At 40.4% G+C, this 17402-nt stretch overlaps 1 protein-coding gene across 1 annotated transcript; it reads right to left on the bottom strand.

The window, feature by feature from the left end:
• Positions 1-545: 545 nt before the first annotated feature.
• On the bottom strand, positions 546-17191 carry LOC307026092 (uncharacterized protein). The gene is made up of 3 exons (XM_079661208.1): positions 16700-17191; positions 5083-5955; positions 546-4141 (listed from the first exon to the last, which is right to left on the bottom strand). Exons 2-3 carry the CDS (start codon positions 5267-5269, stop codon positions 2733-2735), a joined length of 1596 nt encoding a protein of 531 aa, XP_079517334.1. The 5' UTR covers positions 5270-5955; positions 16700-17191; the 3' UTR covers positions 546-2732.
• Between the last annotated feature and the right edge of the window lie 211 nt (positions 17192-17402).

Genomic DNA, 17402 nt, shown 5'->3' with positions numbered 1-17402 from the left:
GCAGGAATGTGAGTCTGTTACAAATATCAAAACAATAACAAAATATATCCGTCGTAAACGAAACCGGAAACAGTAGTATATTTTATTTTGTTAACACTGTAAACTTGACAGCTTTTTATCCCAAACCACCTACTGGTTAAAGCACGTTATTACACGTTTAGAGTAATGCAATGCAGGTAGATTGTGTTGCTTTTTAATGACTGTTTAAAATGCCTTTTTCTTAATGTCTTTCATTTTTGTAAAGCACTTTTGAATGTGTTATATTTTATGAAAACATTTAAATATTAAGAGTACCTACAAAATAGGAGGAAAGTAGAAGGTCAATGATAGAAATATAGAACAGAAAATATCAAGAAGATACTGTAAATGATATCTAGAATAAAATAGTTTAGTGCCTGATAGGAGGATGTGCAAAGATATTAAGAGGATCCGCAAAACAGACAAACTAATTAGACTTTATTTAAACATTAAATAATACTTTAGGTTAATGTCTTCTTTTAAATACATGTAAGCAAAAAACTTTTGGGTTATCTGATAAATATTAAGCCTGACAATGTACTTAACGTTTAATATATTGCATGGTTTGTTTTGGGACTTGACAATCAACTTTCCTGCAATGTTAACTATGTTGAAGCACTTATTTTAACCGATATTATATATATTTATTACACTCTTATAAGATAGAATAAGAAATGTGCAGAATATGACAATATGTGTGTACCTCCATTAAACTGATAGATGTCTTGTTGAGGAACCTGTGACCCACGTTTGTCATCATTGCAGAACTACACCGTAGTTGTGTATATGATATGTCAATAAACCTTTGGAAATCTTGAAAGGGATGTGCAAAATAGCCATTATATACAGTTTTTGATGAACGATTAGAGAATAACGAGCAATGAATATGCTTTATAGGGGTCTGCAGATACATTTTTTCTTCTCAAGCACCCGTTATCAAATATCTCGCCTGATTGTTTGCACTTGACAATCACATTCACTGAATTTTACTCTGGTGGAACTAAAGTCTGATTTAAGGGTTATTTATATTTCACATCATTAATCCAAATCTGTAAAGTAACTAAAATAAATGTAGTGGAGTAAAAATAACAGGTTAACCTTAAAGAAAGCCCTCAGGATGATAAAAGACCCCCACCACCCCAGCCACAAACTGTTCCGTCTGCTGCTGCCGTCTGGCAGGCGATACCGCAGCATCAGGACTAAAACCACCAGACTCAGGGACAGCTTCATCCCACAGGCCAGAAGACTATTAAACACCTGAACTTTGAAACAACCTACATAACATTCATTTGGCTGCTACTTAGAAATTATTTGTGAAATATATCATATTCCAATCACTTGAATATCGACTCTTATTGCACTATTTCACTTTTTACTATATATTTTTTTGTATTTACTTGCACTATTTTTTCTGTGTATCTGTTTTATTGTGTTGCACTGTTGGAGGAGCCTGTGACCTAAGGGGGGCGTAGGACACATTCAATTCCTGTTCTGGTTAGTGTGCCGTCGATGGGATTCATTCCTTTTCAAAATGCTGTTTGACGCTCCGTTTAAACTTCACGCACTGCCACTCCAACATCCAATTACAGAGCTTGAGGACTGATCACGGCATTTGTCACAAATGATAGCTGAGGATTCTGGGTAGTGTAGTGTCTTCTGCCATCCTAAACTCCGAAAAAATATTTGTTTTTCCGAATCGAAGGGGAAAAATACAAAACCATTGTACACAATTTAAACCAATCAATTTGTGTAATTAACAAGGATAATCTGGTGTTTTTGAGTTGATGAGTAGTGCAGATCGGTTCTGCCCTCCCGAATGATACTTCCTGCACAACGGGACCTAATCGCCAAAATCACCATTTCATTCATTTGTGTATCTCTGCAATAAATATGTATACTTACATCAAAACCGTCTTTACTGATTGAACTGAGGACATATTGTTTATCCTGTTTCTTTTATTTTTTAACAATATGATTTGTTGATTACAGTGTACTCTAACTTATTCTGAATATCTTATTGTGTGTCTACCATAGAAACTCTGGAGGTAAGTATATTGTTGAAGTTTATATGCATAGAGTTAACTCTTTTATTAGTAACAGTTTCAACTTTAGTGCAATGCCTTGTGTATTACTTGTTTCTGCATCTACAACTAAATATATAACTAAATCTAATCTCATCTAAATAAACCTAAATAAAAAGTATTTTATTCCTGATTCAACGGAGGTGAAAGGACTTAAGGAATAATCCTAAAATTCCATCTTAACTCTGAACTCTAAATGAGCTGATTGTAATCTGCTGCAAAACACAAACAAATTGCAGGAATGTGAGTCTGTTTCAAAGGCCTTTTTCATTTAGTTCGGTTGGATGATATAAACAGAACAGAATAAAAGTAGAAACATGGTAAATATTCTCTATATCAATAAGTCATTGGTTCTTCTTTTAGACCAGAACAAACTGATAACTCAACAGGAACTATCAAAAACATCCCAATGGAAGTTTAAAGTCATAACATTTCATTAACCAAAATCAAGAGGTTATCGTATAAATCAGAAAAGTAGTATGACAAAAACATTAATCATATTAAAAACATCTGTCGATAAAGATGGACTATATATGCAAGGATGTATGTGGGAGTTCATGTATGAATATTGTCAAACAGAGTTTATACAACCAGACAGATTTTTCTCTTGTGAATTGTCATAGGTCTAATAAATTAATTGTCCTCTTTTTTTGTTGCACATGCAGAGTCTCCAGGGTTGTCCTCAGTCTCTGGTTGTAAATGTCTCTCTGGATCTGAGTTCCTGGCTGGTTCTGGTCCTCCAGAGTACTCTCCAACAGCTGTTTCCATGTGTTCAGCTGAGCTGCTGGCAGGAGGCTCTGCATCTCTGTTCTCCTCACTTTGAGTTTGATGAAGCTGTGAGGACTGACGACCAACACACTTATGGCTTTTGATCTGATGACTCCATGTGAATCGTTTGTCGCAAACACTGCAGCTGTATGGTTTCTCTCCTGTGTGAACTCTAATGTGGCACTTTAAACTTCCTCTCACTGCAAAAGATTTCTTACAAATTGAGCAGATGTATGGTTTCTCTCCTGTGTGGATTCTCATGTGCAGATTTAAATATCCTTTCCATGCAAATGTTTTCTCACAGACTGAGCAGCTGAATGGTTTCTCTCCGCCACTACATCTTGAATCACTGACAGGGTCTTGTTTATTTCTCTGAAAGTTTGAACCTGGTTCTCTAGTCTTCTTCCAATCAGCCCTGTCTTCAGTGTCAGGTTCAGAAGAGTCATCAGCTTCTGTTTCCATGTGTTCAGCTGAGCTGCTGGCTGGAGGCTCAGCCTCTCTGTTCTCCTCAGTTTGAGTTTGATGAAGCTGTGAGGACTGACGACAAACACACTTATGGGTTTTGACCAGATAGCTCTGTGTGAATCTTTTTTCACAAACACTGCAGCTGTATGGTTTTTCTCCAGTGTGGACTCTCATGTGTCTATTTAAATCTCCTTTCTGTGTAAAATATTTCTTACAAAATGAGCAGCTGTATGGTTTCTCTCCTGTGTGGTTTCTCATGTGGTGCTTTAAACTTCTTCCATGTGAAAAATATTTCTTACAGACTGAGCAGCTGAATGGTTTCTCTCCTGCACTACGTCTTGAATCACTGACAGGGTCTTTTTCATTTCTCTGAGAGTTTGAACCTGGTTCTCTGGTCTCCTTCCAATCAGCACTGTCTTCAGTGTCAGGTTCAGAAGATTCTCCAGGGTTGTCCTCAGTCTCTGGTTGTAAATGTCTCTTTGGATCTGAGCTCCTGGCTGGTTCTGGTCCTCCACAGTCCTCTCCATCAGCTTCTGTTTCCAGGTGTTCCGTTTGTCTTTGATGAAGCTGAGAGGACTGAGGTTTCTCTTCATCATCTTCACTCTTCACAGGGACAGGAGTGAATGTGAACTCGGTGATATCAGCCTCCTCCAGCCCTTGAAGCTGCTCTCGCTCCTGACTGATCCAGAGTTCGTCCTGCTCCTCTTTAATGTGGGGGGGGGGTTCTGGGTCCTCCTGGTCCAGACTGGAGCTCCACTCCTGCTGCTCAGGGGGAACCTCTTCTTTAACCACCACCAGCTGCTGGACGTCTGCAGGAAACAGGAAACACACAGTAAGAAAAAACTGTTAACTGTTACAATGTAAAATGTAATGACCATTACCAATATTAACATTTAAAATGCTTGACTATCATTTAGCTAAGTCCCGCCCACTTTGTATGTCTGTTGGCTCAATTGTCTGTCAATTACACATTTTTTACAGATGCTCCGGAGAATTTCAGGAAAACAGGTGAGTTAGTACTGTAGGCAATATACAAGGAAGTTACACTGCTTAGTTTGGACAGGGAGAGTGTGGGGGCGAAGTTTCTCCTTTTCTGTTTGCAGATATGAGTTTGTACATGTAGCTTTGTGTAATTCATGATCATGTTAGTTATCAGGGTTAGATCTGCATTTACTGGCTGTATGAGCTGATGGTGCATTTTAGTGATTGTTTTTAAAGGTAAAAGGGCACTGCTATTGCACAGCTCGCTGTGCCCTTCGATGCACACGTTGCAAATAGGTAGGAATGGAGGAGCCAAATCTCAAATCCTGACTTTATTCACAAAATGTGGACTTTTTTAAATTCTCAAAAATCAACTATTTTTCTCAAAATGTTGAAGTTGGAGTAATGAGGCTAATGTTAAAAGTCAAAGTTACTTTATTTGTTGCATTAAAATATCAAACACTGAGACCAGTGTCAGTGTAAGCTTGCTGACTGCCACTCGTCCACCGGCAGACATCGATCCCCTATTGATATACAATTAAATAAACTTAACACTAAGTAAGGAATTCTGTGTTTGGTAGATTATTTCTTTATCGTAACAATGTTTCTTGACAATAAATCTGATAATGTTGGAAAGCCTGTTTACTTACCTTTCAAATGGGGCCACATTGGTGAGGAACATGCATTCGTGAGTTAATAAAGGGTGAGTTGATAAAGGGAGAGTTCATAGAGAGTGAATATATAGAGGGATAGTAAAGAGGGAACAGACCTGCTCTGTGGATCTGAAGCTGAGGCTGTAAAACAGCGTCCAGTAGTTTCCGGTGTCTCTCGTTCTCCTGTTTTGAACGAGACAGTTCCTCCTCGTACTCTGCTATCGTTCTTTCAAACAGAACAAAGATGTCTTCAGCAGCTGCAGTGAGTCGCTGCTTCACCAACGAGAGCAGCACAACACTCATGTTTACTAAATCACCACTTCCTGTTGAACACACTGTTTCTCTGTGTGTGCTTCAGTCTCTGTTAAACACACTGTTTCTCTGTGTGCTTCAGTCTCTGTTAAACACACTGTTTCTCTGTGTGCTTCAGTCTCTGTTAAACACACTGTTTCTCTCTGAAGCTTCAGTCTCTGTTAAACACACTGTTTCTCTGTGTGTGCTTCAGTCTCTGTTAAACACACTGTTTCTCTGTGTGTGCTTCAGTCTCTGTTAAACACACTGTTTCTCTGTGTGTGCTTCAGTCTCTGTTGAACACACTGTTTCTCTGTGTGCTTCAGTCTCTGTTGAACACACTGTTTCTCTGTGTGTGCTTCAGTCTCTGTTAAACACACTGTTTCTCTGTGTGTGCTTCAGTCTCTGTTGAACACACTGTTTCTCTGTGTGTGCTTCAGTCTCTGTTGAACACACTGTTTCTCTGTGTGTGCTTCAGTCTCTGTTGAACACACTGTTTCTCTGTGTGCTTCAGTCTCTGTTGAACACACTGTTTCTCTCTGAAGCTTCCTGAGCTGCTGTTCAGCTGGACAGCAGGAAGCAGAGGTTTGGGAGGATGATGTCCCTGATGCTGTTTAGATTTCTCCAGCACCACGGGGGTTCCTGTGTGGATGGCAGCTCCTTCCTCAGCAGCGCAGATCCAGTTCTCCAGAATTGTCCTAATAAAAGAGAAAACAAGAGAAAAAGAAACTAATTAATTAATTAATCTTATTAACAAATGATGATTGCAAAATGATGACCATGAACATCCCTAAAGGATTACAAATTCCGTACTGTTTTGGTTTTAAAAATGTCTATATCTATAAAAAAACATGTGCAAGTGTTTGCTACAGACCACCCTTTGTAGCCATGCCGCATACATTAGTTACACTTTAAAAATGTAACGTGTTTGGTAACACTTTATATTAAGGTACACAAATTAACCATCATCTAGTTGTTAATTAACATGCATATTAGCAGTATATTGGCTCTTTATTAGTCATTATAAAACACTTATTAATGCCTTATTCTATATGACCATATTCTACAAGTAATAATCCATTAGTTGAGTTTTTCCTCAATAACCCTCTAATTAGTGCTGATTTGTTGCAAGTAAGGAAGTTGTTCTACATGAGTTTGGGTCTGAATATGCTCTGCTCAATATGGGCCTAATAAGGCAGTAGTACCACAAGAATAGTAATTCTCCCATAACAACACTTAAAACATATGATCTCTTCTTATGTAACAAGACATGAAACTCTCAGTGACAGGGAGGCAAACTGCAGTTATTACACTCATCGTTTTGAAATATGTGTAACTCTGTTCATATAAAACCCACACTGCTCAAACTTCGTTACTTTTCCTAAAATTTGTATATTTATTTATTTATTTTGGGGCGTGGGGAATGAAGAGAAAAAAAGATATGAGCATTTTATGAGCATGGGATTTTGACCCCTCATATAAACATATGCATAATGCTGTGCTATACTTTGCGGCCACACGCCGTTGCCAAGCAACGCTTATTGTTTAGGTGTCCTTTGATAAGCAGGCAGTCATATCATTAGCTAGAACTAGCTAGATCGGATAGATTTGGACAAAAACGCGAGCGAAGTATAACCGGACGCGAGAGAGATCAGATATCAGATCAGCTGCTGCTGACGCAGAACAGCTCTGCATGATCACAGCTCCGCTGTGACGGACCGGTGAGTGGACCAAAATACACTAAGAGTTAGACCTAACACACTTAGCTAGTTTATCTACTCTGGAACAAGCTAAACTAGTTATAAATATATTTATTCTTTAATGTCGGCTTATTACAGGTTCAGCGAGCTGCACGAGACTGACGGGCTGTCAGGAGAGGGAGAGGAAAAGAGAGCACCCCGTTTATTTTTCCCATTTTATTATCCAGAATTACTGTAAACCTTTGAATAAAGTAGTTAATCTACTATTAGTAGTTTATTTAAATGCATTAATGTTTTTTTTTTCATTAGCATAAAATAAATCTCACATACCCCCTGCAGTACTCCAACGTACCCCTAGGGGTCCGCGTACCCCCATTTGAGAACCACTGCTCTATGTGTTGTACTGTCTCAGTGTGAACATAGATTAAACAGCCAGCCAAACTATTTTGAGAGCCAGGGAATGAGCAGCCATGCTCCTTTATTGACTTATTTGCAGTCCACTGACATTCAAACGGAGTGAAACTATAAAAAAAGAAGTTACAAGGCACTTATAAACAGATTAACACATGGGACCACTAAGTGTAAACAAGGTAAATATAGTTAATGCTAGCTATGCGATAAGCATGTGAACAGGCCATGGATGTATAATAAGAACGGTACAGGCTAGTATGGCTAACGCTAGAATGTACACTAACGCTACCGTGCATGCTAACGCTAGCGCAAATGCTAGCGCGAATGCTAACGCATTTTCTCATTGTGTTTAAAACGTTTAAACATCTCCAAATGTCATCATATAAACAAAATACATGTTACTAATCCTTACAGTCATTGCTTTCCGACGGAATTTACCCTTTTACTCTTCAGGTTGCAAAGGGAAAATTAGTAGCAGTCTACTCATTGATGTCTACTGCCATGGTATTCAGTTCACTTTCTCCTACTTCCTGTACCCGGTTTCCTGTCTAACCTTCAGTACACATTTTACAAATATACAAATGTGCAAATATGAAACATACTGGTCAATATCACCTTGCTATTGGTAGCTGAACTGTCAATACCCTAAAACATATTCTTAGATATAAATACCTAATTTTGAATTATTTAGACACAATTAACACTTATAGTTTCATGTATTGTTAATAAGTGTTATTATGGCAGAATAAGGCATTAATAAGTGTTTTATAATGACTAATAAAGAGCCAATATACTGCTAATATGCATGTTAATTAACAACTAGTTGATGGTTAATTTGTGTACCTTGAAGTGGACCTATAATGCTATATTTGAATAATATAGTGTAGGACCATACCTATATAAGGCATATTTATACTTTTTATTTTTCAAAATACCAAACAGATCATGCATTTTAGCCATTCCTCATTTCGCTCAATTTAACACTGTCTTTGCATCATGGGCTGATTCTGTGAGAACAGCACCATCTACAGGCCTGGCATATGTACTACAGCGTCTCCAGCACTTTCGAACGGCAATGTCTGTGGGCTGTCTCCTCCTGATTGGTGGAGTTGGCCCAATAGCCGTAGCGCCACTTCTGTGACGTCATAGAAGTGTTCAAATCTGGATTAGTCTGTATCAGATCCGTTGCAGCCCCTTTTTAAGAGATTTGGGTACGGAGGAAAATAGAGAGGGTTGTGTTTTCTGACACTTGGTGAGTTCCCTGGAACACCGGGGACACATATTCATGTATAAAAGACGTACAAAAGTGCATTTTGCATGATAGGTCACCCTTAATATAAAGTGCTACCTGTTTTTTTTTTTTATTGTATTTCATAATGACAGGAAATCACATTTAAATTACAAGAATAAACGGTTCATTGAAATGTGTCATGTATTTTAACAAAAGAAAAACTGTATAAATGGAATACATTATATATCTGTTTTTTAAGCAGCTTTTAACCTGTTGAACCCCATCCCCCGCCACCGGGGGGAAAAACGCATCATCTGCAGGAAACATCGTCTGAGGGCTTCTTAATATTTAATAAACTATGAATGTTTCATACCCATGTAACGGGAAGAAACTCAGCCAACTGATCTTTTTATTTTGCAAAAAAAAACACAGAGCTCACGCTGAGCCTCTGAATTAGCCACGAGCGAAAAATGTCGCCGAGCACTTGACTTTATGCAGGTAGCCAGACAGTGGGACATTGTACGAAAAGTCAGCATACTCAGCACGGATAGTGCACGCAACATGATTGCAGCGTCCAGGCAGCTCCCATTCGAGCATATGCCTTGACACACACACACACACACACACACACACACACACACACACACACACACACACACACACACACACACACACACACACACACACACACACACACACACACACACACACACACACACACACACACACACACACACACACACACACACACACACACACACACACACACACACACACACACACACACACACACACACACACACACACACACACACACACACACACACACACACACACACACACACACACACACACACACACACACACACACACACACACAATTCATGAGAATATTTGTCATTGGTCAAATGATAATAAACAAACATTTGCATAAAGCATATTTGTCCACTCATATGTTGATAAGAGTATTAAAAACTTGAAAAATATCCCTCTAAGGAACATTTAGAACAGATAAAAAATGTGCCATTAATCGCGATTAACTATTCTAATCGACTGACAGCCCTAGTTATAATAAACATACATACATACTGTATGTTAAATGGATATATCCGCCTTCTTTCTTTTATCTTTCCATTCCCACAACAATATATACATAAAGAAATGGCATATTTTGGACATAGTTCGAATGGTGATTAATCTTGATTAATTCATTTTTAAGCTGTGATTAATCTGATTAAAAATGTTAATCGTTTGACAGCCCTAGTATCTATATCATCACTCCACGATAAGAAGTCCTGACTTTATAAACAAAAACAGACATCACAACTAGGGATGCACCGAATATTCGGCCACCGAATATTATCGACCGAAAATTGTTAAAAAGAGCCCTTTTGGCTTCCGGCCGAAAGGGTTTTAGCACCGAAAAAATATCACCGAATGTCAGAGAACAGGGTTACGTTGATCATACTCCGCATATTTGTCCGGGTGTTTTGATTTGAGTAATCCCGAAGTGGTGAAAGTCTTTGCAGTTACACCCCCTCGAGAAATGTCAGCTGAACACGTTTTACAAATCGTAATCCGCGCCTCTTTCTCTGATATTTTGAAATATCTCCAAGCGGCAGACATGTTGGCTGTGAGCCAGCCGCAAGCATGGTTGCGCGCCGTGCTTGTCGCCGCGCTTGTCGCCGCGTTTTGATTACGTCATCACAACAACACGTTAGGTTACCAAACTTATAGGTGCATTTGTTGTTGTTGAAGGCCTGGCTGTCACAGTCTTTATTTACACTAGTTTGTTGTAGGCCTACTGGCCTAGATGTTTATTTTAAAGCACCTTGGCTTTGTTCTGAATGCACTTTGTTCTAGTTATCCTACAGAGAAAAGAAAATGCACTTGGCTTGGAATTAATGTACTGTATGCATTCAAAAGTGCTGAATAAATGTTTTATGGACCCATACTAGTGATTATTATTGAAGTGAAGTGAAGTGAAGTGAAGTGAAGTGAAGTGAAGTGAAGTGAAGTTAAGTTAAGTTAAGTTTTGCCATAATCATGTATTTTTCCATAATCAGGTAGCTGAACAACATTGGTAAAAGATGTATACATATATATTTCTATTAATCATTTTCGGCCTTTCGGCATTCGGTTTTCGGCCAACTGTTTCCTATTTTCGGTATCGGTTTCGGCCAAGAATTTCCCATTCGGTGCACCCCTAATCACAACACCTGGCGCTAGGTAGCAAAAACCGCAATAGGTCTTACCTCTGTTGTCGTCTGATCAAAAGTTGTCTTCAATGGCATTAAAACGATAAAAAAGCTGCTGAAGTTAATCCATAGGTTAATCCAATGTGTCTGTATCCCTTCTAAATAATTTCTGATAACCAATAAGCAATAAACCTACCTTTCCGTTTTCCGATTTCAGAGCGTGAGACAGTTTATTGCTCTGGGCAAAACTGCATGCGCATAGCCCCCACTTTTTTTTCGTAACGTTGGTTTGTATGTGGAGAATCCCCTTCGATTATATTGGCTCTAACGGTTAAAAAGAGATCACCAAAAACACCCATTCCCACCCAATCAATCATGTCCTTTTCAAGCCTGAGACCTGAAAAACAGGGATGCGGTCTAACAGGTTAAAGTGCACCTATCGTGCTATTTTAAGGAATATATTATGGGTCTCAGATATATACAAATATATAAAAACATGTCTATGATGTTTTTTGCTCAAAATACAAACAGATGAATGCACTTTAGACATCCCTCAAATCCCTCTATTCCAGCCCTTTACTTACATTACTTACATCGTACAGGGCAAATGAAAAGTGTAACTGGGGTGAAAAGGGTGTTACATTATGAATATTGTTACATCAAGGCCGAAAAGTAGGATGAGCACCAACGGTCAAAAATGTTTTTTTCCCTCCCAGAGCTGCCAGCGCAGCGCCTCCCCAGATCTGGTGTTCAGGGTAATCAACTGTTAAAAACATATTGTTCACATTTTTTTTCTCCAATAAATGGATGTTTTCAAAGTCAATGAATAATCGCATTTAATAAATCGCAATTACAATTATTGACCCAAATAATCGAGATTAAGATTTGTGCCATAATCGAGCAGCCCTACAACCAAGGCGACTTCCTATGTCGCCTATGCCAAAAACCGGCCCTGAATCCCTTCATGCCTTCACCACCACCAGTGTCTAGACCTCAGGGGGGGTTTCATCGGTTTGGTTTGGTTTGGTTCGGTCCCCCCCCCGAATGATATAGAGAGAGGCGAAGTCCCGACCAGCTACTTCCGACCCATGGGACCTTATTTCGGAAAAATTATGTATTGAAGTCAATGGGGAGAGAAAGATTATCTTTCGATCCCGTTTGAATTGTGCCATGAATTACACATATGATGTTTGTCGATCTTAACAAATAATTTTCATGTCAAAAAAGTCAGTTTTTTGTAAAACTGTTATATATATATATATATATATATATATATAAGACTATAACAAATACGCAACTAGAAAGACTAAAATTCCCAGACTCCCGGTCCCGCATGCTGGCTTACAAACGACTAACTCCCCTTGTGTGTGTGTACAGCTCTCAACATGCCGACTTGGAGTGATCTTCACCTCTTTTAATACTTTTCTCCTCATTCTGAAAGAAAGAAGTGAAACGTGCCAACGTGACGGCCATCTTGGTGTGTGTTGCGAGACAGGAGATGTAGTTCATTGAGCGGTTTCACACAAAAAAAAGTGTTACTTCACAGTTTTACGACACATTTTAAAAATGTTGATTTGCAAAATTATCTTTTAAATTGACAAACATCCTATGTGTAATTCGTGGCACAATTCAAACGGGATCGAAACATAATCTTTCTCTCTCCATTGACTTCAATACATAATTTTTCCGAAATAAGGTCCCCCGGAAAGGGAGGGACTTTGCTTCTCTATACCAGCACAACGGGGTCTCTCCTGATTGAAAGTTAAACCCAATAGGCCTGCGCAAATTCATCAGTTATTAAAGTAGGCTAAGTTAAACCCTTACCTGCCAACCCTACCGATTTGGGCAGTAGTCTACCGCTTTTGACATGTTTCTACCGCCTACCATACAAACAGTCCTCTGTGGTTCTGAAAGAGAAACAACGTGCACACCGGGGGTAAATATGATACCATTTTGAGATATTTATCTCCCATTCTTTCACTTTTTCTGACATTTTCAACACCAAACATGTCGTTAATGTCTTTCTTTAGTGAACTACAGCAATCTGAAAGCCTGTACATTATTTATATCAAACTTTATCAGTAGACAAATGCAGGAAATGACTTTTTTAATGCAGTATTTTCTGATTTATGGCGCAACACAAAGATATTTCGCTCTGTGCAAACCTTTGACTCTAATAAGTCAACAACATGAAACAAGAATATGAACCTGGCTTTATCCAATGTTCACACAAGAGTTCTACATCCTGACACATCCTTCATCTTCACCAGGTGTCTCAGACTCCAGGCCCGCGGGCCAGATGTGGCCCGCGAGACAGTTTCTCAAGGCCCCTTTGTTGATATCATGTAATAGTGTTAATCTGGCCCGCGCGTTTACGTTTGCGCTTTATATTTCAATTTTATTTTTCCCGCTGCTGCTGCTGGCAGGGAACTGCTGCGCGGAGTTCCCTCACCCCTCCCCCCTCCGAGGGAACTCCGCCACACGTCAATCAAATGCGCGCAGCGGAATCAATCCAGACGTGATCCAAAAGTGACACAGAGTGGAAGCAAAATATATCGCCATGTCTTCCTCAAAACTTTCAGGGAAAAGAAAAATCGATGATGACCACAGAACATTTCAGGAGAAGTGGGAGACTGAATATTTTTTTGTTGAGTACAGGGGAAACGCAACGTGCCTTATATGCACAGAAAAAATCGCTGTATACAAGGAGTATAACGTCAAACGTCACTACTCAACTAAACATGCAGAGTATGCAAAATACCTGGGAGATGAGAGAGAGAAAAAAGTCACAGAGCTAAAAAAAATTCTATGGAAGCAACAAAATCTCTTGAAGAAAGGAAGCAATGAGGCTGATTTAGCAGTCGAAGCTAGCTATGTGGTGAGTGAGATGATTGCTAGGGCGGGAAAGCCGTTTACGGAAGGCGAATTTGTAAAAAAAATGCATGTTGCAGGCTGCAAGTATAGTCTGTCCGGAAAAGAAGGGTCAGTTCAACAACATCAGCCTGGCAGCTAACACAGTGGCAGAGCGCATTTCTGACTTATCAAGTGACATATATGAACAGCTGTGCCACAAAGCCAAACTGTTCCGTGCATACTCTGTGGCTCTTGATGAGAGCACAGACATCACTGACACCGCTCAGCTCGCAATGTATGTCTGTGGTGTTGATGACAATTTTGAAGTGACAGAGGAGTTGCTTACAGTGAAACCAATGCATGGCCGGACCACCGCTCAGGAGATATTTCAGCAACTGTGTGATGCCATTGCGGATATCGGTCTGCCATGGAAGAGGTTTGTTGGAATTACGACGGACGGAGCGCCATCAATGACAGGGAGAAAAAACGGGCTGGTGGCACTTGTTCAAAGAAAACTGGAGGAGGAGGGTCTGGAGGAGGCTATTTAGACCCTCCAGAAAAACGCAGGCTAAATTCCTTGATTATGCGATTAAACATGCGGGGTTTTATGTGATTTTATGCGGTGAAACTGCGGGAAGTTGCGAAATATGCGGGAAAATTTTTTCGATTTTTTTTAAAATATTGGGCTGTCTTATTTATTCTCTCTCACACACAATCTGCCACTAACATTAAACCCCTTTACTATTCAATTAAACACATTCAATGTTTATTTATTGTAAAAGCAATTGTGCTATTTTAATCTCACACACACACACACACACACACACACACACACACACACACACACACACACACACACACACACACACACACACACACACACACACACACACACACACACACACACACACACACACACACACACACACACACACACACACACACACACACACACACACACACACACACACACACACACACACACACACTTCTCCGCCTCATTCTGTTTTCATTTACTCGTTCGTTATCTGCAGCTTCAATCTTGTAGGCTACTCACTTCGTTTCTTGTAGCCCTCTAAAGGGTTTTGGAGGTTGGTGCCTCGGTGAACGTTGTTTGGCTTTCTTGTCCGCAGCAGCAGAAAGCATTTTCGAATGTTTAAATGAATCAAAGCGGGTCGTCACCGTCGATGTTCTCTTATGCTCCAACACACAGTTGCACGGGGTGCAGAATAGTTTCCCCCCACTTTCTGCCCGGTCTTTAGTAGAAATGTTCGTCGGTAAATGAGATGGATTAGATATTTTCATCTTGGTGTTTTCTCTATCGTGTGAGCTCCACACGTTCACTCTATACAGTGTTGTTTACATTCTGTGATGCGCGAGCTGATGACGTCACGTCAAGACGAGTTAACTTTTTTTTTTCTCAACTTTGTGTGGAAAAATGCGGGGATTATGCGGCCTTTTGATAAATATGCGGCCTTTTAGAAATCTGCGCCATTTGGCTGATTATGCGGTAAATTCTGCGATCGCAGAATCGCGTTTTTCTGGAGGGTCTAGCTATTGCTCTGCACTGCATTATCCATCAGCAGGCCCTTTGCAGCAAATGCTTGAAGTTTGACAATGTGATGTCTGTCGTTGTGAAATGCATCAACCATATCAGATCCAGGGGCTTAAAGCACCGCCAGTTCCGTGCTTTTTTGGAGGAAATTGAGTCAGAATATGAGCATGTACTTCACAGAGGTACGTTGGCTCAGCAGGGGAAACGTCCTGAAGAGGTTTTTTGAGTTGAGAACAGAACTGAAAGTATTCATGCTGGAGAAGGGTGGGATGGCTGTTCCCGAGCAGAGTGATCCCAAATGGCTCATGGACTTAGCTTGTTGACATCACGCAGGAGCTGAACGCTCTGAATAAGAAGTTGAAGGGCCAGGGCCAGCTTGTTAGTGCAGCATATGACAATATCAGAGCATTCTCTACAAAACTGATGTTATGGAAAGCCCAGCTCCCTCAGAAAAACCTCTGCCATTTCCCAGCATGCAAGGCTCTCATGGGCAGGGGCACAGCATTCAGTGGTGAGAAGTATATTGATGCCATTGTGAAGCTACAGGAGGAATTCGATCAGCGGTTTGCAGACTTCAAGACACACAGAGCCACTTTCCAAATGTTTGCAGACCCCTTCTCCTTTGATGTGGAAAATGCCCCTGGTGTGCTTCAAATGGAGCTCATCGGCCTGCAGTGCAATTCTGAGCTCAAAGCCAAGTTCAGGGAAGTGAATGGGAAAGCAGACAAGCTTGGACAGTTCATGAGAGAATTGCCCCCCTCCTTCCCTGAGATTTCCAGGATGTTCAAGCGGACCATGTGCCTTTCTGGGAGCACATATATGTGTGAACAGCTCTTCTCCACCATGAACTTCAATAAGTCAAAGTACAGGTCCAGACTTACTGATGCACATCTTCAAGACATACTGAGGGTTTCAACTGCTTCCTCCCTCAAACCAAATGTGGCTCAGCTGTGAGAGGAAGCGCTGCCAGGTCTCTACCAGCAAGGAGTAGGTAAGAAAGAGCAACTGTACATAGTTATGTTGTGAAGAACAGTTCATGTTAAGAAGATGTTGAATAACTGTTAATGTTGTATTTTTTATCAAATGTTTTGCGGAATATTTGAAGCGGCCCAGACTTGCCCAGACTCTACGTCCAGCGGCCCCCAGGTAAATTGAGTCTGAGACCCCTGATCTACACTGTCTCAACTGAAAGAAGACCAGAAACACATAAAAAATATAATTAAATGTGGATACTTTGGGATATTTATCTCCCATTCATTTACTTTTCGGGCATTTTACAGACCAGACATGTCGTTGATGTCACTGTTTACCAAACTACCACTTTTTCTGAAAAATGCATAAAATGATGATATGTTAAATATATATGGTTTATACATGTAATTACTGGGGTTCGATTTCTTCTGATTACCTAATTTGGGCGTGCACATTTGCCACCCACAAACCTACCTCTTTTGGATTTGGAAAGGTTGGCATGTATGTGAACCCGATACTCACATGTATCAGTTACTCCTGACGTGCTGCATTCTCTCTGAGACCGGACCGACATTTTCTTTGTTTCCTCGTCACTGGCGCGCATTGCATCCTGGGATACAGTGGGCTGCGAGGAAGAGGACTCTTCAAAGCCGGGAAAAGAAGAAGGACCCCGCCCCTCCCCCCTCTCTTCTGTCTGTCCGCAGAATCAGAAGTCCTTTATTGGTCCCACAGAGGGACATTAACATGGTTACAGCAACAGTGGAGATAGATGCTGCTCTCAGACCGTAGTGGAGGAATACAGGGGAGGACTCTCTGCAGTCTTCCCGGACTGAAGCACCAGGCTTCGGCTTCAATAACCCACTCTGAAATGAGGCAGACAGGCAGGCTGTTCCTTGGGAGGCCGCTGTGTTTCCTCAGGACTTTGTTATACAGCTAACTGGAGACAGACTGATCACTGCTGCTACCCCCGATCTCTTCCGGACACACACTACGCTCGCTCACTCTCGCTCTACACATGCACGCGCCACACCTCCCTCTCTCTCTTAAAGGGATAGGCAACCCCACTCTGCCTGACCCTGCTATGATAGATAGATAGATAGATAGATAGATAGATAGATAGATAGATAGATAGATAGATAGATAGAGAGAGAGAGAGAGAGAGATAGATAAATAGACACCATAGATCACAATATTTTACTGACAAAACTGGAACGGTATAGCATCA

The sequence above is a fragment of the Notothenia rossii genome (assembly GCF_949606895.1).
Source record: "Notothenia rossii genome assembly, chromosome: 2".
Lineage (NCBI taxonomy): Eukaryota > Metazoa > Chordata > Actinopteri > Perciformes > Nototheniidae > Notothenia > Notothenia rossii.
This window is presented reverse-complemented; position numbering and strand designations above follow the sequence as displayed.

Bases quoted from the DNA above. Each gene is read 5' to 3' on its own strand.
- LOC307026092 (XM_079661208.1), bottom strand. From the start codon at position 5,269: ATGAGTGTTGTGCTGCTCTCGTTGGTGAAGCAGCGACTCACTGCAGCT. The intron at 4,142-5,082 runs GTCTGTTCCCTC...TGTTTCCTGCAG, and splicing joins GCTTCAGATCCACAGAGCAG to ACGTCCAGCAGCTGGTGGTG.